At 39.1% G+C, this 27755-nt stretch overlaps 1 protein-coding gene across 5 annotated transcripts in view; it reads left to right on the top strand.

Moving 5' to 3' along the window:
- Positions 1-2199: 2199 nt before the first annotated feature.
- The window catches only part of TMEM260 (transmembrane protein 260), a 90592-nt gene continuing 65036 nt past the window's right edge, over positions 2200-27755 (top strand). For all 5 annotated transcript variants that reach the window (XR_004677043.1, XM_034992854.1, XM_034992855.1 and 2 more), the window contains exons 1-5: positions 2200-2460; positions 7581-7612; positions 8338-8489; positions 25650-25827; positions 27002-27115. Coding sequence is in view for 4 of the 5 variants with exons in the window: in XM_034992854.1 (XP_034848745.1) it covers positions 2301-2460; positions 7581-7612; positions 8338-8489; positions 25650-25827; positions 27002-27115 (636 nt within the window). In the remaining variant the exon portion in view is untranslated. The remainder of the gene's footprint in view (positions 2461-7580; positions 7613-8337; positions 8490-25649; positions 25828-27001; positions 27116-27755) is intronic.

Below are 27755 nucleotides of genomic sequence, written 5' to 3'. Positions count from 1 at the left end.
GAAAAAATAAGTCTACAAGTGAGCCCTGGCACACTCTAGTATTTGGAGATCTGACAGAAGCGAAGCCAGGGCAGAGAGGCCAGTGATAGAAGGAGAGCCAAAGCAGCGTCCTCTCAGGGAAGCCTGGAGGAGACCGGGCTCCAGGTGGGAGCAAAGCATCAGCCCACGTCCTGAGAGGCAGAGTCGGGCACAGAGCACTGGCCCTACTTCATCGTCAAAGGAGATTAACTGTGAAGCTAACGAAGCTTAAGTTTCACGGCCTGTCACTAGCAGGCAGGCTCCTTCCAATGCCTGTACCTAATTTTGTATCTGCAGTTCTGTATTCTTTTGCTCAGATGATTCTCCAAATTGTATAAACTCAAGCCCCATAAAACCTCCATCTGGCCCTCCTCACCGTCCTTCCCCCCTCTGTGACAACCTGACCACATATCCTTCACCGACATCATTTCTTCCTTAGCTTCTTGGGACACATGACCCTCTGCCACTGTTCTCTCCTCCTCTCCTGCCATTCCCGAAACGAAAATAGGGGCTAATACTTGACCTTCACCTTGTCCTCGATACACTATGCCTCGGTGAACTTACGCATCCTTCTCATCCCTACATGAGAACTCCCAAATTCCTACTTCCAACACTGATCTCTACTACCCATACACGGGCAAAGAATTATGCCCTTTGAAAATAATTTGCCATGATAAAAATGTATCTTTTTACAGAGCTCAGAAGCAAAAGATGAAAGGGACATGCTTGGCTCAGTCAGCATGAATCATTGGCGTGCTCTTTCAGAAAAGAAACAGAAAACAGCCTGTGTCAGCACAATGGAAAGTCAGTTTTTTATAAACCTAATCCATCACTCATGCCTTACCATACTGAGAGCTCTGGCCCCCACACCAGAGAAAGGATTACATAAAGGAAAGAATACCCGCGGTCAGGGGATCATTGGGAGCTATTTTATTTTATTTTATTTATTTAAAGATTTTATTTATTTATTTGAGAGAGAGAATGAGATAGAGAGAGCATGAGAGCGGGGAGGGTCAGAGGGAGAAGCAGACCCCCCGCCGAGCAGGGAGCCCGATGCGGGACTCGATCCCAGGACTCCAGGATCATGACCTGAGCCGAAGGCAGTCGCTTAACCAACTGAGCCACCCAGGCACCCAGGGAGCTATTTTAGAAGCTGCCTACCACACGGCCATGCTCTCCAGGAACCCCCAGTATGGCCGAGAAAGTATTATTTAAGTACCCGAGGAAGACTAAGGTATTGGTGGCGCAACTGCCAGCCTATGTAGGTGGATGTTACTCCACAGTGGAGACCAAGTGTTCCACTCAGAGTACTTGTGACTCGTTTTAGATTGTCACTAATCTTTGGTGTATTTTGAGATGCATTCCACAGAGGATGCCCTCCTCCCCTCCCACTTCAGAATAATTACTATAATAATGTAAAATGTAAGCTTAAAAATCTTACTAAGAGCCGTGCTACGTGGTTGTCCTGTAGTCCACGTTCTTCCTTGCATCGCAGCTAACCGTGTACAGCGCACCGCATCTCCGTTTCATTTGTCACGTTGTGTCAAAGCTCCACCGCAATACCCCTGTTCATCAAAGCAGGAGACAACTTCAGCAGGATACGAATTATTGGTATTAACACAGAAACTCAAGTTTCTCAACTCACCGGTTGAGCTTTCCTCGTGGTATAAGGAAAAAAATAGACCAACTAGCGTATTTTAATCTCTCTGAAAGTAACTCAGCGATTTAACAAATCGCACACGGGCTTGTAAGTAATCGTAGTAAACGTGCGGTTGACGCGATGTATTGGCGGGCTTCGCGCTCGCTGCGCGCACGCTTGGGGCGGCTCCGGCGGGCGTCCGCGGCCCTCCGGTGTAGTTCCACCCCACACCAGCGGGGGCAGAGGCGGCCCTGGCGCACCCCGGTTTGCGACCCCGCTCCGTCTCTGTCAGACCCGACCAAGTCAGTGGGGGGGGGGGGGGGGGGCGTGGAGATGGCAGTTCCGCGCCCAGGCTTGTTTTCTTAAGAGAAGGCTCTTGCTCGTGGTGGGCGACTGTAAAGCACATTGTACCCCCGTGGGTCCCAGCGCGTGGCGCGCTACCACCGAACCCCCGGCAGGATGATGCCAGGCGGGCCGCGTCCTCTCCCCGCGCCCGGCGGAGGAAGGTGCGGTCCGGGGAGCGGGCCGAGGCCCGACCCGGAAGCCTCCGCGCGGGCTGTGCTCGCCTCTCGCCGGGAAAGCTCCGGGCCGCCCGAGTCCTTGGGCCTGCCGCGGCCTCCCTCCCCCGGCCCCACGGGGGCCCATGGGTCTCCACGGCGACGGCGGGGGCCCCGCCGGGGGGCGGGCAGCCCGGGTGGGGCCGCGGCGCTCCGGGGGCCTCCGCGGCGGCGTGGCCGTGTTCGCCGGCGTGGCCGCCGTGTTCACCCTCACGCTGCCCCCCTCGGTGCCGGGGGGAGACTCGGGTAAAGTATCTCAGGGCCGCCTTCCCGCCCCTCTCCCTGGTGGGTCAGCTCGCGCCCCCCGGTCCGCCTGCCCGTGCTCCGTGCGGGGTTCTGCGTGCCAGGCCAACTTGTTTCCATTCCTGTAACTGGTGTCTGTCGCTCTCCGGCTCCGGAGAAGGGGCTTGCTGGTTTCGCCTGGTGGCACTTAGCCGACCCCTGCCCCCGGCCAGGTCATTTTTCGGGACCCGAGTTTTCGCTTTCCATTCCTTCTCAGCCCACAAACATTCCTGAGTCCTTATTGTGTTCCAGACAAAAGGAGTCACGGCGGTGGTGACCAAGTACCCTGGGGAGTGTTCTCGGGCGGGCAGAGACAGCACGCACACTACCGACTGCACAGCGACAGCCCGTGGGAGGGAAATGTGGGATAGGTGGGGGCGTGGGGCCTCCTCCCGAATGGCTGGCCAGGAAAGGCCCCCGAAAGGGTGTTTAGTTGAAACCTGAATGTTGAAAAGGAACCGGCCCCGCACACGGTTTGAGGGAGAACGCTTGCAAGAGCGGAAGCCAGCTGTGGCTTCCAGCAAGCTGCTTCTGTTAAAAAGAGAAGTACGGACCACGGAAATCACAGGAGCCGTTGTTACGTATTTGTTACAGGCTTGTTACCTATTTGGGAAGAGGAGCAAGAGCTTGGTTTTGTTTGCTTTTGTCTTGATGCCAGATTAAGTGACCATCCGATAATGCCGGTAGTGCTGTAACTTCTCGAGGTGAATCTATCGATTGAAAAAAAAAAAAAAAAAGGAGTGTACTAGTTACAGTTACGTCTTGCTTCTTAACAAGATGACCCCAAAGTTAGTGGCTTGAAACAACAGGTGTTTGTTATCTCGCCTTCCCTGTGCATCAGGAATCTCCGTGCAGGTTGGCTGGGTGCCTTTCCTCAGGACAGGGTCGTTGTCACGGGGTGGGCGGGAGCTGCAGTCTTCTCAGGGCTCATCTTGGGAGAGGATTCGCTTCTCACCTCAGTCCGGTTCTTCGCCACGTGGGTCTCTCGGGAAGCCGACTCTTGTGAAGAGAAAGAGACGGCACCCTCGACTGACACGGCTGTCCTTTCCTAAACCTAGTCGTGGAAGTGATTGATAGACCACTGCCCTGTTTTATTCTTGACAGTCTGTAAATGCAGCCCACGCTCACGGGGGAGAGGATTATATAGTGAGAACAGCAGGAGTTGGGGATCAGTGGGGGCCATCTTCCGGGCTGCCTTCCACGTTGAGGATCCTTGATGTTCTTTTTACATCCAAATCATTGCCTTCGTTCTTTCAAGTCCTATTGAACAAATAGGAGCAGTGTTTCATTAGTATAGTTGGGAATGGAGTTACCATGTTTCCAAGGCTTACGTGGAATAATAGAAATAACTATAGTTGTGAGAGTTTTGACAATGCGGAGAGCATTACTTAAAGATTGAGTAGTTCTGTACCTTAAAAAAAAAAAGAAAGAAAGAAAACATTGACAGTTACTTACCCTAGTTCTTTGAACCTGAAGTTTTCAGATAGGATGAAGAAAAATAACTCTTACTGAGCACTTACTATATGCCAGGCACTGTTCCAAGTGCTTTACGTGGATTGTCCTTTGTTAACTACCCCTGTGAGGTACGAACTATCAGTATCTTCCTTTTATAGCTGACAAAACTAAGGCTCAGCTGTGTCCAGAATTCACACAGCTAGAAAGCAGGGGGCAGTCAAGGAAAGAACTCAAGTAGATTGACTTTATTTTTTTTTTTTTAAACTTTATTTATTTGACAGAGAGAGACACAGCAAGAGAGGGAACACAAGCAGGGGGAGTGGGAGAGGGAGAGGGAGAAGCAGGCTTTCCGCGGAGCAGGGAGCCCGATGCGGGGCTCCATCCCAGGACCCTGGGATCATGACCTGAGCTGAAGGCAGACGCTTAACGACTGAGCCACCCAGGCGCCCCTCAAGTAGATTGACTTTAGAACAGACTCTCTTAACCTCTGCTCTAAGTTCTTTGTTAAATCCGTCATCACATATATAGTGTTATTTAAAGTCTATTTAAAATCTATGATTGGTGTCTTTATTAATACTGTTATTTTTTCCCAGTAGAATAAAGTTACCCATTTACATTGAGTTACCAAACTTTTTAGGTGTTCTGATTTGCTTAGTTTGATGCCAAATAGTGGTTGCTTCTAATATTTTGGTGTTCATTTTTGGGAATGATAAATAAACTTTTCCAAGTCTTGCCAGTAAAATTTGTATAATCATATCTTTGATAATATTGTTTATATGTTGAAAGTACTGTCCTCCTTGAATGTTGTGTTTATGAAATATATTTTTATCAATAAACAGAACACATCTCAAAACCAGTATAAAGTATGTATTTTTTTTCTTGATAAGTCTTAAATTATACTCCATAAATCTTTCAAATTGTGTAGCCTTGCCAAAATTATTTCTTGCACTGTTTGATACTCAGTTGATTTATGGGTGGGAATACTCGTGATCCTCTGGAGGAGAGTGTGGGAATCTTGCCTTCACATCTATTTGTTATTCTTGGGAAAAACAAAGCTTATTTATGTGTTCATATATTTTAAGGATACTGTCTGTAACAGACTTGATAGATGAGCATATAATTGCATAATTAATATAAAAAGTATAACGCAGAGGGAGCTGGTTTTTGTAAAGGATAAGCATCCACTAACAATTCTGAGCTTGCCACCCATTTGCATCTCAGACAGAAAAGCTGTAATTCTCAAACTTGAATGTACCTCAGAATTGTCTGCAAAACTTGAGCCCCAGTGCCAGAGGGTCTTAATATAGGTAGGTTTGGTCAAGGAATCTTCATTTTTAAAAAGCATCCAGGTAATTCTGGTGCAGTTGTAGTAGGACTTAAATTTGAAGAAGCCCTAGGGTAAAGCGTTGGGAGTAACCGAGCATCCAGGAGGCTCTTTTGTTCCCCCCTAGTCACATTTCTCTTTTCTCTTTATCATAGTCCATTTTAAGAGTAATGTTTCCCTTTAGCTTTTTTCAAGGATGCATTTATAGACTTTGAATAATAGCTATCTTTCCTATTTAGATTTTAGTTTAACGTTTGATAAGAGTAGGTGATGGAAATTTGTCACATTCCCCCAATTTTTATACCTACGGAACTTAAGAATAACATGATTTTTTAATGGTAAAAAGAAGTTAGCGAAAGTAGGCTATTTTTCTTAATGTTAAATGCAATTCTAAATACATTTTACGTGGAGGAGAATAAATAGTGACTTTGAAAATTTGAACTTAATTGTGTTTCATCATACCTATAGAAATACCAAAAAAGCTGATTAAAACGGTTTGGGACTGAAGACAAGCCTAATCCATTCTGGAGTAAAACTATCAAGTGTCAACAGTAGTTACAAAGGGAAGTTAGTTTAAATATTTTTAGACCATAGACTATTTCTTTAAAAAAGTCTCTAAGATGGAAAAAGTGCCTTTGGTTTCCAAATTGCTCTTGAATATCTCCAGAAAACTCAAAAGGTATCCCTAAGTAACTGACTTAGGAAAGCAGTATCTGTCTTTGGGTGCCCTTATGGGGCTTCCATGAGGCAAGCAGTCATTCACCCTAAGATAGGGGTGTCTGAGTAGCAAGGATGACAGTATGATTTGTCTTATTGTCAACTTCTGTGTGCAGGACTTGAATTAGTTTCTTTGTGGGACCAGAGGAGGGAAGGGTGGTGGTGTCTTGAAGACCCCTGAAATGGATAGGATAATATTTTCAACTTAGTAGAAAAGACAGAAATGAAAACAACTAACTAGAATATAAGGCAATCTAAATAAGTGCTAAATAGGTTAGAGCAGGTTCTATGGAGGAGGAAGAAGTGATTAATTCTGGTGGGGGAGGCTAGGGAGGGTATGTATAAAGAAAGGTGTCACTGAGAAGGTGGCAATTGAACTAGGCCTTGAAGGATTTAGAGAGAACACTGGGTGAGAAAATGAGTGATAAGAGGTGCAAAAGAACCATTCCAGAGGAACAGTGGGTAATCAGATTTGACTGAGGCGAGCATAGGTTTCATTGATAAATGCCTTGTAAAGGGACCTTGAAGCCTTTAGAGGGTTAGCCTGTTGTGCTGAGGAATCTGAACTTCATTTAGTAAGCAGAGAGCAGCCATTGAAAAATTTTGGATTAGCGATACAATCCAACCTGTTTTGGGGAGGGGGGGCTGGCAAGAGGTGATTTCAGTATGAAGATGAAGTAGAAAACTGGTCAAAGCTCTTGCTGTCGCCCTAGCCAGAGGGTAAAGATCTACGTCGCGGCTGGGACAATAGAAATTAAAGAAGCATTGATATCCATCGAAGGATAGAAAATGGACATTAATACATTTCCTAATAGATACTAGTAACTTTCATAAACCATCAACATTGACTTCTTACATTGTCCTGTATTACAGTGCCCAGGAATGAATCAGAAATAGTACCTGTGCTCTGAATACTTAAAATATTAACAAATAGACATTGAATTACTGCATCATAATTTTAGAAATAATCGCTGATGGGGAGGAATTACAAAGGACTATGTAAATAACATAATGATTTAGTGGTTTGCAGAAATGTATTACGGTAGTCAGAGCTTACCAAAATAGCCTGGAGCTAATAAGTGCTCGGCAATTATTTGAAGATACCCGACATAATTAATGTAGAGAAGGTTTTCAAATGCCAGTTTAGAGCAGAATGGTACATGTTATGGAGTGTCCAAGCCTCAGAGGTCTGCACATTTTACATTATCATAAAGTTGCATCTTTGTAGATATTTTTATACTAAATTCTTGAGGGACATTACAGCATATTATACTTATATTCTATAAGAATTTTTGTATATTTGCAAGTGTGCACAACTTTTAGGAAGGAAAATAAGCACTTTCTAAAAACCAGAATTCACCTATGTTTCCACTGACCAGTTATTAAAAACTATCAAAGATCATTTGTTCAGTAAGACCTAAGGGAGAAAATATCCTTAGACTATTTCATGCTGTTAAATCTCTACAGATTTACAGTTTTATCCAGTCAAATTAATGCAAAACCCCAGTGCAAGCATTTGGATTTTGAAAACTTTGGAGGAGTGTCATTTTCTAATAGTAATTATTGGTTTTACATTATTTTTTCACAGGGGAACTGATCACAGCTGCACATGAGCTTGGAGTAAGTATTAGTTTTATTGTTTAATCAATGCTCTCATTAACAGTTTTAGGAATTAAGAAAGTTTAATTAAGCATGGAGTAAAGTAGATTAATTTATTTTCAAACCCCAGTTTTTAGTAACTTATAAGTACAGTACGTGACAATTTACTTTAAGTTTTAAATCCAATTAAGCTAAATTATAAAGCAAAGCCTTTACTATATATACAGTAGCTGGCTTATTATCACCCCAAATTTTGTATAAGCTATGGAGAATAAAATAAATCGGGTTAACAGTTTTAATAAGTTTATTATTTAATAAACTTTATTATGGTGCATGATCCCTTTAGGCAAGACCTTAGGACTGTCAGCATGGTGGTAATCCGATAGCAGTGTGGTCTTTCAACTTCCTAACCAATACGAAATTTCAGAACCTGCTTTTTTTCAGTAGCCTTTTAAATGACCCTAATGTACTGTGAACCCAGAGAACAAACTGCTTAAGAACTGACAATGAAATATGTCACCCTTTCTCTAGGTGACACACCATGTGCTAGACGCTGCCAAATCCGCTAAAGAAAATATTTATTTGTATTGGCACAAAAGGATTACAATAGAAAACCACTGTTCAAACATGTAGACATTGCCTCTTAATCTTTATACTTGCCCGAGCAAAGGGCTACTTTGCAATTAAAGCCAGTGTGACTCTTTAGTAGGAGGTGAAAACCTTCTAACTCGCTGATTTTTCCATAGGTTGCCCATCCTCCTGGCTATCCTTTGTTCACGCTGGTGGCTAAACTGGCAATTACGCTCTTTCCTTTTGGTTCAGTTGCCTACCGCGTCAATCTTCTGTGTGGCTTGTTTGGAGCAGTAGCTGCGTCGTTACTTTTTTTCACCGTTTTCAGGTAAAGTAGTTGATGAGTTAAAATTAATTCTGGCTAATTGGAGATGGAGCGTTCTGATGGCCTAACTGCAGGCATTAAATAAAACCCCCAAACCAAAACTCTTACATTGCTTGAATGGTTTTCCTAATCACTCCTGTGATTACACTTTCTTAATTTCCAGTACTTTCATACGCACTTGACCCCTCAGGTGATTACACAGTTGGTTGTGCTTCCTACAATGGAGTCAAGGTGTCACCAGTTCATTATCACAGTTCTCGGGTTAGGCAGAACTAATAAGGTTTGTCATTTTATGAAGATGCAGATGGGCCAGTTTAATTCAACAATATGAAGGTCATCTTTTGGTAAATGATAAATATCATTTAATTACAGTGTTGCTGATGGGCAGCTGCCTATCAGGTCCAGAGCTAATACCTAATTATACTGTATCCTAAATATGCACATGTTGTATACTCTTTGAAATGAGGCTGTTAACTAAGGAAATCAGTTTGGGATATGGTTTTGGTAAGGTTTCACGTTGTTCCTAATAAGGTAGGCAAATTAGACCCCACATACTTCACTGATGGAAGGTTTTCTTCGTTTGGAAGGCTACCTTGCTTTTAAAAAATGGGTCATTAGTTTAGGATGTTGGTAAACTTAATTTGTCTTTGCTGCTTCTGACTCCTTCATTCTTAACCAGTCTAACCTATGCCTAAGGAGATTATAGTTAAAAAATACAAGTTACACTTCCTGCAAAGGGAGAACCAAATTAAAACACTTCTTTCAAAAACTACTGCAGTTTTTATTATAAAAACAAATTTTTGTATGTAAATATAGTATAATTTGAATAGACAATTTCAAACGCCATTTTTGGAGACTAATGTTTTTATTTGCGTTAGTCATAAAATTGCCCTTTGACTAAATTCTTTCTAAATTTCCTCTTTAATTATTTATGGAAAGGTAAAAGTTAACATAATTATAACCCTAAAGCTTACTTTTAAATTTATTTGTGGAAAGCTTTCAGATTCAGATGTTGTAACTGTTGATCATTTACTACATTTGTATCTACATTATTTAATTCATTTTTATTTCAGTTACAGGTTTTCAGTGATAGCCAATCTTTCAGAATGAGATGTTGAAAATAACATCTCTGCTTGGATTGATTAGTATTATGAATACTTTCTTTTTCTAAATGATTAGAGTAATCTTCTTTAGAATTGTTTCTCCTGAGTCTTTTATAATTAAGAATTTATCGTTATTTTTATTGAGAGAAAAACTGATCTTTAACATTTTTAAATATCTAGATTGAAAGGTAGAACTACTTGTATTGAATGTACGAATTAATAATCTTCACAAGACATTTAAGACAAAGGCATTTAAAGAAAATTAATACCTGTATTTATTTTAGTAGTTCATCTGTAATTTATTTTATTTTATTTTTTATTTTTTATTTATATTTTAGAAGATCATTTCTATAACATATATTTAAATGCTATGTGGCTATAAAAAGCTCTTATGCAAATAAAGTGATTTGTTCTCTAAAACTTTTCCATGCTTTTCAATATATTAATTGGTGATACCATTCCACATGAAAACCACTGTAAAAATCATACATAAAAATATTTACAGAATCCAAATAGCTTTGAACAATAATTTTCCTTTGAGTTGTCTACATTTTAAAATAGCTTTTATTATCATGCTTGATTATAATGGGTTTTAGATTAGCACACTTCACCTGTGATCCTTTTTTTTTTTAAATACAGTCTTAATGGTAAATTTGTATATTTGCTGAATAGACTTTAAATCAAAAACCCTTAATATGACTAAACTGGATATTTGAGTGGTTTTCAGAATGTTTTGGTAATATTGTACTTGGGAAAGTTGCTTTCTTTCAGAAAAGGGATCCCACAATATTATCTCCTACATACATTTTAATATGAAAATACTTCATTATTTTGAATACAAATAATTGACAAGGTACACGTCCTCTGGGAACAACCTAGTTCAAGTGGCAAATCTGTTTTGTCAAACAATAGACACCCTTCAGGAGAGAGCAAGCCATCTCTATGGTAATAGGACTAACAGTAGCCTATTGATTGAGTGGAAGAAGACATTATACAATGTCAGCTGGCTTGTTACAATTTCATTTGTTGTATGACCTGAACTTAACCTTTAAAACCTTTCTTCTGTGAATATAAACCCAACAGCAGGACACAGTTCCTGTGCAGCCAATACAGTGACAGCTTTTTTTCCAGCCCAGCGTCCGGTAAATGTGTTCCTTTACAGGTTGCCTCCTTTATCAGAATTTGTTGAGGAGACATTTGACTACTTTATTCATCGACAGGCCAAATCATCATTCTATTTTGTTGTGGAATATTGGAGGGTTTTGATCCAGGAAACAGTTTTATTCTTTCTCTCCCCCCATCACTTCAGAGAACATTACTGTACACGTAGGATTAGCGCTGACTGGTGTGCAGTAAATTAATTCTTTTAACAGGTTTAGGTTTTTTTCAGGTAATTGTTCACATGGCATTCACTATATTTAGCTCTTGGGGTGGACATAAAGACCTTCTGTACCTTTTAAACAAAGATTGTATTTTAAAAGCAAATTTCTGTTTAAATGTGTTGATGTAAAAAGCTCCATTTTTTTCAGTAAACATGACTTAGACTGGAAGAACAATTTATTCGTTGTTTCCAATTACTATGTAATTTTTGCTTTCCTTGCATCTCTCTCTTGCTTTTAAGAGCCGTAAGGTGTCATTAACACTGCATTTTTTTGTCAGTCTTTCCTAATGGTTGACAAGAACTCATGTATATTCGCTTCACCCTAATGTAGAAAGCATGGGAGTAAAAGAGCACTTTGAAAGCTGTATGCGTCACTATACTTTATTGAATTAAAAATAGTAAGATTGTGGCAGTTGTTTCTGTATGTATTTATGTATTGTCCCCTTCAGGGGTATTTTTCAGCATTCACTATGTGAAGGGAGTTTAATACATTTCATTTCTATGAAACAGTATTCATTTTATTAATGTGTACATCTGTGTTTTTAAGACTACATAACACAGGGATTTGTAGGAACTGGGATTTTCTCTTTCAAGGCCATTGAAGTAAATGATGTTTAAGTTTTGATGGTATGATATCTAAAGTGTCACCTTTGAAATTCGCAAATCCTATTAATACAGAATTTAAAAAGTTACAGCTCAGGTAAGTCACTAATATGAATGGGATTTAGCATTGCTTAGTACTTGAATTTCAAACTTATTTTCTAAGCAACCTCAAACTAGGTCCTATATACTTAATAAGGAAGGAGCCCTGAAATCACTGTCTCGCAACATCAACATGCTTACATTTCTTATGCTCTGGTATCACTAAAAGAGAATGGAGTATGTTGATAGCATTGTATAAAAATTCTTTCCCTCAGGGAAGATTTCAATTGCTTATGATCTCAGATCAGGGCATATCTTGTATCATGTATTTTAGTAGGGTCCAGGGCAGGAAATCTACTCTCAATAGGCTTGAGAGTCAGCATATCCTTTCCAAACTATTGTGGGCCAAATGGAAGTATGGAAGAATTCATTCAACAGTGTTTGTTGAGGACTCTTGTGAATCGAAAGTAAAACTATTTTAGTTTTTATAATCAAAATTCAGTGTTTACTTAAAGAAATTAAGACAAGGTCACTAACCATTGAATAAACAGTTTTGCAAATATTTTTTTCTAGAAGGTACTGTCTTAGGAAACTTGCATTAAAAAACTTTCTAACACCATTAACATTGTACAGTAAGAAATCAGATCTCTTCATGTCAACCAGGTTACCTAGAATATATGAATATTAATGATAATTGAAGGTATAGTGAAACCGTGCCTGCTCACTACAAAGAACCGACAACCAATTTCAGTGATATTTAAATATCTTCTGGCAGATCCTTTTGTGCCAGTATTTTATTTTTTGTAAGTGATACAATTCTAAACGTTATGCTGCTGCTAAAAATTAATTTGATTAAACTTTTGGAGGAGGAATACTTGATTCGGAGCACTGTGTCTGCGGTTCTTATAGCTCCAGCTAAGATTCCATTCAATAAAGAATAGGAAATTAAAATGCCATACCTTAGAGAATGTAGAATCTCCTGCTTAAGGGACATTTGGATTTTCCAGCTCACAGAGTATTTTAGATTATTGCCATAGAGAAGAATGTCAAGCTCTTCCTAATTTCAGAGGTAACTATGCAGAAGTAACAAATAGTCACCAAGTTTTTGTAGTTGAAGAAGAATGGAAAGTACTGGAGCATTAATTTCCATTCAGGAGAATATCTGTCTTGATCCCTGGTTAATTGATCATATATTTCTCTCATACTTGTATAAAAATTGCATAGACTCAGACTGGTTAAGCATATTAAGAGCTTGGTTCATTTGCATTTTCTTCTAAGTAGAGGGACATATTAGGCTCAAATAGCAGCACTTCATTTTGAAGGGGGAAAAAGCAGGGCAAAAACTCTTTTTTAAGACTGTAGAGTCTTTTCTGACAGCTAGTCAGAGTTAGAATTAGTTCAAGGAAATGTTAATAATGCACTGCCTGGCCTAATCCCTTTGATATCACCAGGTATCCTCCTGTTCATGGGTTAATTGCTTTAAAAGCGAAGGCAATATTCTGAGCGGTGGGCCGCTTCACCTTTTCACAGCTGTTACCACTGAGTGACAACTAAATCCCATGTGTAAGATGAGGAAGAGCTCAATCTCCAATTGGGAGAAAATTTATGTAAACCACAATCCCTTCAGAATGTGCGGAAGTCATAGACTTTCTTGATTTACTCTGCTTTTCCCAGAAAGCTCTATTGTTCACTTTCCTAAGTCCCATCAACCCTTTGTAGCAGAATATCACAGAGGCAGCAGATAGCTTGAAATATATAAATGCTATCGTAGCTCTGATTAATAGCAGTGCTTATGAGTCAAGTCTGATAACAGTGCAGCTCTCCACTCAATTTCAGATACTGCTAATGGAATCTGTCTTCTCCAATTGTAATATGAGAAGGCCTAATTTGCCATGGAGCTTGGAACTGTCACCAGTAGGGGATTGTGGGGTCAGATGGGAGCTGCCAGGTTTTTGCCCTGCAGCTTGTATCTCTCACTTTGAATAGAGCAGCCCCCTGCCTGCCAGTTAGCTGATAGGCCGCTGTGGGGTTTATGCCACTATATACAATAGGAAAGGGCTACATAGGCTGACTTTATAATTGTGAAGCTAGCTCCTATTTCCACAGCTACTGTGCTGCATAATTTCTAATAAGTGGTTTTAACAAATGTCAGATTATGAAAAGTTTCCTCAATTACAAAAACTTATAAAACATTCAAATTGCTAAATCTGTTTCCTGCCGAGATTTTGCCACTGGAACTAGTCATCGGTCATTACGGCTGTAATAATAAATGCATGTATTTCTTAAAATTACAAATAAAATTCTAGATCGTAACTCCCATAGATGTGCTCCTTTTCAAAGCCATAAAAACAGAAAGCGGTCTTCAGGAATTGAAGTATTAAGATACGCTTTCATAACTGCATGATAAGACTACTTGATATTAAGTCTCTATTGTTTATTGAGTTGGTTAGTGTTGCTGATGAAAACAGTTTCATACCCTCATTCGGCTGATTTTAGTTATTTGGATCTTTTAAGTTTACCTCCCATACGTTTAGTATCTTAATGTTTCAAAATGTATGCAGCATCTTCTAAGTTTTGAGTGAAAGGGGACTTAGTGTGATGACAAGCCAAGGCCAGGGCCTTTGAGAACAATATGCTGGAATGTACTTTTTAACCATTCAGGTTTGCTGTTGAATACAAAATAACACTGTCAAGCTTGAGTCACAAGGTAATTTGAGGTCTTCTGTGTCTTTAAACATTTCGAACAAAATATGAAAATTTGTAATTTGGGAGTTATTTTAAACCAGGCTGTGCTTTCAGAAGAAATTGGCTCCCATTGTGCAAGTTATTTGGCATACCATGAGAACTTAGTAAAAAAAGTAAGGTGTATGATGTTGATTCTTAGAAAGCCCAGGGTTTTTTCTTTTGGATAATTAGGTAGAAGCTGATGAGATGTAATAAAAGGAGTTGTTCTAAACCTTGAGTAACTTTATTATTTATTGGTTAATGCATAAATCTGAATTTTAATGGGAATTGTGTGATTTTATCTTATTTTCGGAAGCTATTCATAATCTTACTCCCTCTGTGTCAGTGTGTTTTTTTTTTTTTGAAGACTACAGGTTTTTTTTTTTTTTTCCCAGTGTTATTTAGTGGTTTAAAATCAGGAATAATACTTTGTACTTTTCCTTTTAGTGTAGTGGTAGTTGGTATTTATGTAGCTGAAACTTCAGGCCGGAACCAGTTTTACTTTTGATTGAATCTCGTGAAATAGAACACATCTTGGGAGAATTTTATCTGGAGTGGAAGTAAATTTTTATAAAATGTGGGAAAAGGGATTATTTGCAAGTTTATTAAAGGTGGAAGTGTGGCAGCTTCCTAGATGTAACTTTAATATACCATGCCCTAAATGATTGACTTATGTTGATTAGGTCCAAGCTTTAAAATGAACAGGAAAGTTTAGGTTCTACTGTTTTCTAAATGGCTACTGGCTATAATTTGCCCACAGAGTATCTGGAACATATTAGATGCTTAATGCGTATTTGCTGCCACTGGGTTGAGTGAACTGCCATGGAAAGAGAGGCTTGGCAGTAGCTAGCTTCCCAGTTTGACCTTTTTCTAGGTACACAGAAGAGATAAATATATGGGTGTTGATTATGTGATTGAGCCAGAAGGTAACATTTATATATTTTCATGAACAAGACCCAGAAAGATAAGAACTCCGGGAGGATGGGGGTGGTAGATTGGCTGTTGTGTCCTGCTTTACCTTACTTCCTTCCCGTAATCCATTACATTTTTTTTTAGTCATCAATATGAGTTGACACTAATAGTAATTTATTTAATAATCAGTCTCAGAGGCTGCATTGTGGCCTGCTTACTCGATCCTACTGCCTTCAAGCAGGAGTTTGCAGCGTAGAAGGAGGGCGGTGTACCCTCCATGTTGGGCCCTTTGCATGCAAGTAACACTGAAGACAAATACATTCGTGAATTTTATGAGACACGTCAAATGTGTGTTCTGAAAGAATTTCAGGTTTCTGTTACTTGCCTTTTGATTGAGGGTTAGACAAACATGTGACTACACATGAAAATCGAATACCACGTAGTGGAAAGAAAAATACACCTTATCATCAATAGCAAACCTGTGTCAATGGTACAAAGTGTAACCTCCCGATTTATCCATTGTGTCAACAGATGAAGAGTATTGCATCAATGAGAAAACTCCTGCACAATCAGTCCCTTTCCTAGGAATCTCATCTAGGTTTCATGGATTTTGTGGACCAAAAAGAAGGCAGTTATGTATCAACCATAGAATTCTGAGCTTCACATTCTTTAGGATGATCTTAATCCTTACCCCATATTCCTTACCTCCGTGGAGAATTTTTGTTATTTGCGTTATCTGGGTGAAATTTTAAATACTTTACCACCCTTCCCGTGCTGTCTGTCATACTCTTGGTGTATCTTTCTCTGTTGACTAACCACTGTGCTTTACTAGAATGTGAACTACATGATGTTAGTGTTAACCCAAGCAAAAAGCAATTAGGAAGATTTACTTACTGCAGATACACTGGGAAATATATTTTACGTGTCACATAAAAATATTTTTATTTACATAAAACATACTTCAATGATTTTTAGATTATTTGATGTTATGAATCATCTGTGTCGTTGCTTTACGCCATTAGTATGAGCCCTTAAATTCAGCATACCTCTCTCACAGTGTGAAAACTTGATTTTGATTGTTAGTACTCAGATATAACTATCTTTTACAATATAGTGGTTGTGTTATTAAAATGATCACAGTAATGGTGTTGTAAGTATGCGATCATTTCTTCATATAGCCTCATAAGATATTATCTTCTATAAGTCAGGTTAGATTCTGGGGTTTTTTTTAAGATTTTATTTATTTATTTGAGAGAGAGAGAGACAGAGAGACAGAGATAGCGACAGAGGGCACGAGTGGGGAGGAGAGGGAGAAGCAGGTTCCCCACTGAGCAGAGAGCGTGATGCGGGGCTCGATCCCAGGACCCCGGAATCACGACCTGAGGCAAAGGCAGACAGATGCTTAACCAGCTGAGCCATCCAGGTGTCCCTAGGTTAGATTCTAAACATATGTATTTCAGTCAAGGAAATGTCTTTTTTGATCTCCTTCTATGAGGCTTTATGAGAATCAAATTAAGAATGGAAAACATTTTTTCTCATATTGTATCTAATTCATCATAACTTGTCCTTAAGTTAAAATGGAAAATAGTTGAGACTATTTTGCCATTTATTCTTGAGTTCTGGTGAAAAGACTTCTTATTTTTGTTCATAACCTCATTTGAATTTCTCTTCTCTTTTTTGTTGAAGTAGTTTCATCAGTGTCAGTAGAAAAATGTGTATCTTTTAATTTAGTGAGCTCATTTTAAGATGCCACTTTAGCACGTTAAGTGTAGATAAAAATTACATTTACTAACTCCTTAGTTGCTTTGTAAAAAATAATAAGCATGTTTATTCAAAAGAATACAATGAAAATGAAAAGTAGGACTCTTGGATTGCCAAGTGAAAACACAGTGGTGTTTTTGATTATGTCATTTTCATTTGGAAAAAAAAATCAGACTGAGTCTATGGGTAGATGACAATTGTTTTGCCTTATTTTGGAGCTACTTATATTTATAGTCCATCTGTATATCTGACTTTCTGGATGATGCGGAACAGCTCATTTTGTGGGCTCAGAACAACCATTTCATTTAAATCTCATGCTTAAGGAATAATGTCAGATTGGACATTCCTTCCATATGTTTTTTTTTTTTTTTTAAGATTTTTTATTTATTTATTTGACAGAGAGAGACACAGCGAGAGAAGGAACACAAGCAGGGGGAGTGGGAGAGGGAGAAGCAGGCTCCCCGCAGAGCAGGGAGCCTGATGCGGGACTCGATCCCAGGACCCTGGGATCATGACCTGAGCTGAAGGCAGTCGCTTAACCAACTGAGCCACCCAGGCGCCCTCCATATGTTTTTAAAAGAAAGATTACTTAGCCAGAAATTTGGATTACCAATTCACTTAACAGTATTGCATTCAGTAAAGTATATAAATAGTGTTTCCTTCTACTTACATAATTTAACTCTGCATCCCCTCACCCCCCGAAATTATAAATATCTGTTATAGCCTTTTCAGGAAAAAAAAAAAAAATTGTGGAGCATGTGTTGTTCTGGTTAGAATTACTCCCCAAAAGAGGTTACAACTAACTTGCCTAATCATTCACTCTGGAACACCCTTCATTGAGAGGGATATTTGGCCAGTCTCATAAAATAACAAAGACCCCAGCAATCAGAATAGACGATGGACTCATTGGAGGCTCTAGGTATTCTGTGGATTCATACAAAAACACTTTTATAAAGATACACATAAACAGATAATAAAAGGATTTGTTCAGTCATCTTGTTTGCTTAACATGTTTAAAAATTAGATTTGCCTTCAGACATATTCATCAATGTGATTTTTATAATATCACTTAGGTAAATCTTCTGAACATTTAATGTCTTCTATCTCAGACTTGCAGTGACTTATTGATATGGGTGGCTCATTGATATTTGGCTCAGTAAGACATAAGAGGAAAAATTTGAGGTGTTTTGTTTGAAATTTCAGAAAAACATGAGAAAATGTAAGGGACTTTATTTACACGTCAGTATGCAAAAGGCAATATGAGTATAAACCTGTATTTTCTCATTTCCTTTGAAATATGTATTTTATAGACAAGGAATAAAGTAATACAAAATTATTTTAAATAAATTATGATTTCTATACTCTTGCCAAAAGAATATTTAACCACTTGAATTAAAGTACAGGGTGGAGAAGTGCCTGGGTGGCAAAGTTGGTTAAGCCTCCAACTCTTGGTGGCTCAGATCCTGATCACTGTGGTGTGCTTGAGACTCTCCCTCTCCTTCTGCCCCCTCTCCTGCACTCTCTCTCTTTCTCTTTCTCTCAAATCTTAAAAAAAAAAGTACGGGGTAGAAAAATGAATATTCCTTAGTTTCTGTAAGATATATCCATATGGACATCACTTTATTTTTAAAAAATCAATGTAACAAAAATTAATGTAATAAAAATTAATATAACAAAATCTAAACAAATCCTTTAATTTTTCCCTCAATTTCATTGGTTACTAAGACACCATTTTTATAATAGTAAAGCACAGCAACAATAAAGGACATGGTTCTTAAAATTTACCCCAATACCAAACCATCTTTTCTTTCAATTTTTTTGCAATTAAAAAAATAAAGAATAAATTCTAAATAGTGGCATAAGTAACTTTATAATAAAGCATTATTTGGAAATGCTTGGACTTGGGTCAGATAATTAGAAACCTTTGTTATTTGAAAAGCATTAAAAACTAAAGATAAAGTATGCCTGAAATATATAGGTGGAAAAACAGTTAATTTTCAAAAAAATCAAAAGGCTTTTGTAGGGACACACACACATATGTATGTGAAGTGAAATAGACTTATTTTTAAGATGCATGAATATGCTGATATGGCTGTATCAGTAGTCCAAAAATAATTCTGTTGGCTTTGTAATTCATTATTTAGAGGATTTTAAGTTCCCTAAATCTGATTTCCTTACTGTGTTTAGATTAGGTTATAGTTAAAAAATTCTATTCCTCAGGTTTGCAAAGTTTTAGAAATATAGAAAAACCTGTCTATTCAGTACCAATTTAATACATTTAATAGAGTCTAGAGAAGGGGCAAACACCCTGGTCTTAGTGAAAATACTTTAGGAAAAACTTCTTGTGGGGTCCCGGAGTGGCTCAGTCTGTTAAGTGGCTGCCTTCAGCTCAGGTCATGATCCCGGAGAACCCCGAGTCCCGCGTCGGCTCCTTGCTCAGCAAGGAGTCTGCTGCTCCCTCAGCTCATGCAGACGGGCGCTCTCCCTCTCTCGCTCTCATAACTAAATAAAATCTTAAAAAAAAAAAAAACTTGTTGGAAAGGTATGCCTATGCTGAGTTGGAAACACCAACTCAGTGGGAGTCACCCCCATAAAGGCAAAACAGTATACCTCATCTGCAAAAAAAATGCTGCGATGGAGGAGAGACAGCTTGTAAGTGTAGGAACTTACAGCTCATTTAGTGTTGCTAGAACACAAACTATGAGATGGGTTATATCAAAAAATGAAGCTGCAGGTAGGCTGAGACCAGATCATAAAAGGTCTTGTCTGTTGTAATGAGGAGCTTGTAATAGGCTTTTTTTTTTTTAAGATTTTATTTATTTGAGAGAAGAAGTGTGTGTATGAAGGGGAGGGAGAGGGTGAGAGAATCTGAAGCAGACTCCACCCTGAGCACAGAGCCCAACATGGGGCTTGATCTCACCACTGCGAGATCATGACCTGAGCCGAAACCAAGAGTCAGAAGCTTAACCGATTGATCACCCAGGCGTCCCTGTATTATGTTTTATAATCAAAGAGGAGTCATGGGGTTGAAGGCAGAAAAGTACAAGATCTTCACTCTGGTGGCAGTGGTGGGCCTAGGGCTGGAGGCAGACCACTGTTGAATTCTGAGGTAGGGCAGTGGCAGTATGGATGGAGAGGAGGATGAGTTTTTAAAATGTTTATGAAGTAAAATTGGCAGGATGTGGTATGTTTGACAGGGAGAGGGGCCAGGAGCTCTGATGATGATTCTTAGGTTTCTTGGGTAATTAAACTCGGTAGATAATGACAGTCACTAAGACAGAATACAGGAACAGGAATCATTTAAGGAAGAGGATGAGAAATTAATTTTGCACGTGTTGATACTAAGGTTCAGTGGGATGCCAAGAGTTGGAGTGGCTTTGTGGTGAGGCGTAGAACAGTCAGTTGGAGATCTGTCCATTTGAGACTAAGGGGGAGGTCACACTAGAGACAGATTCGGTTACTTCAGTTTGTGGTTGGCAGCTGACATCAGGATAGTGGATAAGGCCACCCAGGTGGAGTATGTAAGAGTGAGAAGAATTGGCGTGAGAATGAAATCTTGGCAACACCAGCTTTAAAGGAGATGATGGAAGAAGAGGAGCCATTCAGAGAAAACAGAAGGAAGATCCAGAACCACAGAAGGAACACCGGAGGGATGTGGAGCCAGGCTCAACTGAGTAGAGTGTGCTTGGGGCTGGGATCAATCCAGCAGAGAGGTCCTGAGAGCCTGTTGTATTTAGCAGTTAGATGGCAATTGGGTGCTATTTGAATAGAATGCTCGGGTGACAATGGAGCATAGAGGCTACAGATGTGGACAGCAGGAAGCTAATACTGAGCCTTGCCATGATCCTGAACTGTCTTTGTGAAGTCCTCTTTGAATTCAGCTGCTCTTTAGTCATTTACCTCTGTCTCATTAGGGTGAAATGAAGCAAGCTCAGATAATGTAATATGCCTTGCACAATATAATGAGACTGCCTATCTACAGAGTCAGTGAATGAATTGAAGACCTCCAGAGTCTTCAGAAAGTCCTCATGGCTTGGGGTACCTGGGTGGCTCAGTCAGTTAAGCAGCTGACTTTGGCTCAGGTTGGGATCCCAGGGTCTTGGGATTGAGCCCCACATCGGGCTCCTCGTTCAGCAGGGAGTTTCCTTCTTCCTCTCCTTTTGCTCCTCCCCTCTGCTCATGCTCTGTCTCTCTCTCTCTCTCAAATAAATAAAATCTTAAAAAAAAAAGGAAAAAAGAAAGAAAGTCCTCATGCTTACCACTGCTGACATCATCCTTTGCTTGTCAGCAGATCACAGACTTAGCTCACAGTGTGCTGATGTGGGCCCTCACCTCTCCTTGTTAGCTTGCATATGGTGCCATGGCCCTGGGCTGCACACCTGTCTTCCTACAGAGCATTCAGCCTGCAGATTTATTAGTGTGTGTTGTACTGCTTGTCTTTTAGGACAAATACTTAGTTTTAATGAAAATCTTACGATTTTGAAAACAGCTTTATTAAACCCTTTTCCATCACAGGCTGCCCTCAACAACAGAGTCCAGTCTTGTTTAACTGGCCTGTTCCTTCCTTTAATGGTTCCAGTCCCCTTCCCCAACCCACTTTGCACTACCTGGCATGACTTTAGCTTTCAGTTCACTCATTTCCTTGATGCTTCTACCCTTGTCTTCCATTTGACTGAGACCTAGAACGCTTTGCTCATACTCTTTATTGCCTTCATCAGCCCCCTGCTGCTTTGCTTTCTTCCCTATCCAATCTAGGCCCCATGGCTTATTACAAACTCCCTTCCCTCTTGTCCTTCTGTCCTACCTGCGTCGTAAAGCCGCTAACCCTGGCTCTCTCCAGTCTTTCCAGGCCAGCTTAGGCTGCTTCAGACCTTTCCACAGCCATGCTGACAGATCCTGCCACTCCATATCCACGGTCTCTGCAGCCTCAGCTGAACAGTACTGCTACCTACAAATCCTTGTATGTCTCCTTCAACTTGCGGAGTTTTTCTACAACAGATGTTTTGCATTGTCTCTGTTTTTCGTAGTCTACCAGTTGATACATGTTACATGGTCAGTAAATGTTAATTGATTCTGAATCTTAGCATAAAGCAAACTTAAAGGCAGTATGTTAAAATACGTGTGTTTCAATGGACATTCATAGTCGAGTAAAGGCTGCTGAAATCAATGAAATTCATACAGGCTTAGCTTATGTACAGCACTACGTAAACCCCAAACTGAATAGTAAAATGATGAGGCCTCCAAAAAGTTTTCTATTCTACATATCCTATATATGGATGCACACATAACTTTTGTTCTTAGATATACTGCCCTCTCTTCTGTTTTTCACAAAGCTATGACCTCTTCAGCATTTATTTTCAGAATATGCTCACACAGTTTGCCTTGAAACCTTAATAAGAATAACAAAAAGGGAAGGCAGTGTGTTTCAGTCAGGGCTCTTAGGTGCAAGCAATGGACTCTGGCAGTGTTTTGCAGGAAATAAATGTATTAAAAGGAAGTTGAGAAGAACTCTACAATAATACAGAGCACAACCTAATTTTTAAATGGGCAATGGATCTGGATAAACTTCTCCAAGGAAGACCTACAAATAGCCAATAAACACTTGAAAAGATGCTCGATATCATTAGCCACAAACAACATGTGTGTATTGTTTTGTTTTTAACCATTTAAGAGTAAGCTGCATAGATGCTATCCTTTTACCCTTAAATGCTTCAAGGTATATTTCTTAAAAACAAGCACATTCTCTTACATATCCACAGTGCAGTTTTCAAAGTCAGGAAATTATCACTGATACAACATTGTTATCTATGGAGGTGATTCATATTTTGCCAGTTGTTCCAATAATATCCTATTTGGCAGAAGGAAATTCGAGATCATGAATTTTATTCCATTATATCCCTTTAGCCTCTTTCATATGGACTCGTGGTCTTGTGCTTTTTGTTTTTGTCTTTCAAGACCTTGACATTTTCTTTGATCTATATCAGCCAGTTACTTTGTAGAATGTTCTTCAATTTGAGTTTGTGGGTTCAGGTAATACATTTTGGCAAGAATACCGTAGAAATGATGCTCTGTTCTTTTCATTGGAATAGATCAGAAAGCATATGAGGTTTGTCCCATTACTGGGCTTTATCTTTGATCATGTGGTTAAGATTGTGTCTGCTGGGTTTGCCCCTGTAAAGTTACCATTTTCCCCTCTGTAATTACTCTGTTTATAGGGAGATATCTTTAGACTACGTACATATTTCTGTAAAACTTTTACTAATTTTGGTATCCATTATTATGATGATATTGGCTGCCAAACTCCATCATTTCTTCTACAGTTATTGTTGACTTTCTGTGGATTTTCTCTTCCCCTATTTATTTATATCACTATAGATTCATAGATTATTTATTCATTGGGTAATAATCTATTACTGTAATTATTGATGTTCACATTATCCCTGATTTGACCCCTTTAAGCTGGCTTCTTGTCCTTTTGTCATATCCTCTTTTGAATCCTTCCTCATTTTCTGGTACAAGATATTTCAGATTCATTTTGTACTTGACCTGCCCCAGACCTGGAATCGGCCATTTTCCCAAGGAAGCTTGTTTGTTTGTTTGTTTGTTTGTTTGTTTATTTAATTGACAGAGGGAGAGAGAGAGAGACAGCGAGAGAGGGAACACAAGCAGGGGGAGCGGGAGAAGGAGAAGCAGGCTCCCCACAGAGCAGGGAGCCCGATGCGGGACTCGATCCCAGGACCCTGAGATCATGACCTGAGCCGAAGGCAGTTGCTTAACCAACTGAGCCACCCAGGCACCCCTCTAATTTATGTTTTAAGTAGAGGAGGGAATCTTGTATCTTATGCTGACTTTCCAAAGTAATATTGACAGACAAAACATAGAAATTCCTTTAAAAATGTTACCCATTGTTTAAGATTAATTCATTCTCACTCACAAAGTTTCCTTTCTGTGCTTCGGGCGGATGACTTCCAATATAAATGAAGCTTAACTCCAGTTCACATTTCAAAAACAAAGTCAAAGTAATTATTAGAGGCAGCTCCATGCTATACATGTTCCAAGATGAGCTAGAACCTGGGAATTGAAGAGAAATTTGAGAAAAGAGTAGAGTTTGAATAAGTAGAAGGAATCCAAGAACGCATTGGGTTCATGGGTATAGCATGAGCAAAGGTATGGTGCTGGGAATGGGCATGTCTTATCAGGGAATTTTGGGGAGCCTAACTGGTTGGTGGAGATGATAATGTTGGTGATTAGTGGCTAGGTACCGTTTATTAGGAGCTTCAGTTCCAGCCTGGCTCACTTAGAGTATTTCCTACAGGCAGTGAAGAGTCCTTAAAGTGGGGGGCTAGGTATTCATAAAGAGTATGTTTTCAGAAGTTGAATGTGATGTTATATTGCAGAGTGGTTTGGAAAACACAAGACCACTTAGGAAGCTTAATTGAGTCTAAGGTAGTAGGAATACAAGTAGAAAGGAATTTGGAAAGTAATTTAGAGGGAAGAAAAGCCCTCAATGTGATGAATCAGAGTCACTGGGAGAACAGGGAACTCTGAAAGAAATAGGAAACTGATGATTTTTATAATGGAAAGAAAACAAATATATTGCAAAGAGGAACTCCAAAAGAAGTTCGGTGATACCAAATTTTATTTTAACTTTTTTTTTCTGTGATGCTTGATTAAAAGCCATAGAATGACTCCACAGCTTTTTATCCAAAACAATATAGTTTAGTTTAACAGTGATGATTTAGGGCCATATACTATCATTAACTATTAGACACGGTAATGCTTGCTGAATCATAACACTTGTTAGAGATATTTGGTAATAGCTTTTTCATAATTTTAGATTTATGGGGAAATAGGAAGTTGTTTTGCTTTGATATGCTCTGTCCACCACATTACTAGTCTCAGATCAAATCTTGGAACTGAGATCCAGATTCCTGATTGATTTGAAATGTCTGGCTCTCCTTGGCGATGGGGTTGAGAAATTTGTTTCCAAGTGTGGCGTTTGATTCTTTTTGTGCTATTGAAGTTCACATTCCCGTCCCTCTCTTTAAAGAAATACATTGTTTTCAACTTCAACTTTGTATAAAGAAGGAATCACTAGAAACTAAGAACTCAAGTTTTCAAGATCTTAAAATCACCAGGTATCGTGACAAAGACATGTTTGCCATATGTTGGGAGATAAACTTTGGTGTGATCGTGTGGAAAGTGCCTAGGCCCAAACATTCCACGAGAAGTGAGAATGAGTGTTCCTGAACGGATATTTTGCCATTTCATTAATTCTTACAATTCAACATATTTCCATAGAGCAAGAGAAGTGATACAGGTTTGTAATCTCTCTAGCTACTGTCTCTTCAGGCTTTCTGAATTGGCTTGAATCCTAGAGGTTCCATCTGAGAACTAAACCTCATTCAGTCCATAGGAGACTGAGGAGGTTTGTTCCTTTGTTTGTTAATAAGTTAACATATGGACTTCCTAATTAAAATCTGTTGGAAGAAATTATTATACGAAGTAATGTATTAGCCATATAATGTGTTGGGATAGTGCTGGGTGACTCATAATTTCTGCTGCTACAGTTTATAAAAAGGAAAAGAAAGTCAGTTCTTTTTGTTGGGAAAGAAGATTTCATGTTATCTGTATTTGCAGGCTTTCTGGCTCACATGCTGGAGGAATCCTTGCTGCGGGGGTGTTTTCATTTTCTCGTCTAACATGGCAGTGGTCCATTGCAGCAGAGGTTTTTAGCTTAAACAATCTGTTTGTGGGGCTGCTTATGGCTCTTACTGTACATTTTGAGGAGGCAGCAACTGCAAAAGAAAGATCAAAGGTAACCTATTTTGATCAAAGTGAAATCACTTTTTGTTTTAATTTTTAGACAGATGCTGTATTTCTTTTTAACTTCGGATGCTGTTTATCTGTCTTGATTACTGCTGAGGTAATTTAGGCGCGTTGAGAGAGAAAATATTCTGAGTTCTTTTACTGTGAACCATGATAGCCTTTATAAACCATGGAGCTTTTTTTTTCTCCCAGAGTTCAAAAGTTTTTTGGAGAATGAGAGGATTGAAATCCCCTCTGAGTCCTATGGGAAAGATGGGCTTGTTGGTTAATTTCACCATCGTGCATGTGTGTGTGTATGTGTGTGTGTGTTAGTGTGATCGTTAGATGCCAAGCTCTGGATTGACCACCTTAAATTATATACCATTATGGTACATTGACTTACTCTCTAATTGAAAAAAAGACCAAATTTGTACTTTTTTTTTAAACTAAGAGTATCAAATATATAAATGAAGTAGTTCGGAAGAGTTTCCAGTGAATTATAAGGCAAACACTAATACCAAGATCATTTGAAACGTGAAGGAACCCTGTCTTCTAAGAGCTTACAATCTACACATTGGGAGGTACCAAACCATTTTAGTAAAGGCAGCCTTTTGTTGTTGAAGAATATACAGACAGAAGAATACATGGTTTATCAGTGGTGCCTATAAACAGATCTGTGCTGCTATTAGAGTTCATTTTTTGTCTAAAGTAAACTTTTCTGATTATGAAAATTGCACATGTTCAAAAGAGCAAAAACAGCACCCATAACCTGGTTTTTAAATAAAAAGTGTTCTATTTTATGTATTTAATTTAATAGGAGAAAAAGTAAAATGGAAAGAGTGCCTGAGTTTTAGTTACAGACTTTAGTAAGAATTACACAATATCTTATTACTGGTAGGACTTACCCAGTTATCATGCAGGACTTTCTAAAACTTACTTTGAAGGCAGTCATTTCAGGTCAAACTGCAGTGATGTGATGAGAATGGACAATATTATAAAAAAAAAGTAATGGTGCTAAATATTAGTGTCTGTGGAAGCAAGCCTGTGTCTAAGAGGTTGACTTTAGCCTGACCTATGGTACAAATGCTTGGTTCTCATATAAAGAATAACTTTTTACTATTGTGCTTACTTAAGAGTTTTAGGTAAATTTTTAACTTAGGTTTTTTTTTTTTTTCTTTTTTCAGATAGCTAAAATTGGTGCTTTCTGCTGTGGCCTTAGTTTATGTAATCAGCATACAATAGTACTCTATGTTTTGTGCATAATACCATGGATTCTCTTTCGACTTTTAAAAGAGAAGGTAGGTTTTTGGGTGTTTTTAATGAAAATTCATAATGTTTTAGTAAGGCCTGATATAACATTTATGGCATAAAACATGGGGCTTTCATTTTTTTTTTAGTTTTATATAAAGTATAAATGACCCGAGGCTCTAACAACATTGAAAAAAAATAGGATTTACAAAAATTATAGTTTTTTTTTTTTTTAAGGTTTTATTTATTTATTTGACAGAGAGAGACAGCGAGAGAGGGAACACAAGCAAGGGGAGTGGGAGAGGGAGAAGCAGGCTTCCCGCCGAGCAGGGAGCTCGATGGGGGGGCTCGATCCCAGGACCCTGGGATCATGACCTGAGCTGAAGGCAGACGCTTAACTACTGAGCCACCCAGGCGCCCCCAAAATTATACAGTATTGATTGCAGTGGCATCTGGTCTGATTCATAATTTCCTTACTGATTCTGAGCAGCACCTTGATAATAATAGGCTAAAAAGGAGTTAAAATGAAATCACAGATTTCCTTGATTATTATATGTCCTAAAACAAAGGGTAGTGTATTAATAATAGTTTATTCATTCATCCAGCTGTTTGTTGAGGGCCTGCGCTGCGCAGATGCCGCTCTAGGTGCTAGAGATTCAGCTCTCCCGACAGAACAGAAAGCATCACCGT

This window comes from Mirounga leonina, unplaced genomic scaffold (genome assembly GCF_011800145.1).
Source record: "Mirounga leonina isolate KUSES-001 unplaced genomic scaffold, KU_Mleo_1.0 Mir_82, whole genome shotgun sequence".
Classification (NCBI taxonomy): Eukaryota; Metazoa; Chordata; class Mammalia; order Carnivora; family Phocidae; genus Mirounga; species Mirounga leonina.
This window is presented reverse-complemented; position numbering and strand designations above follow the sequence as displayed.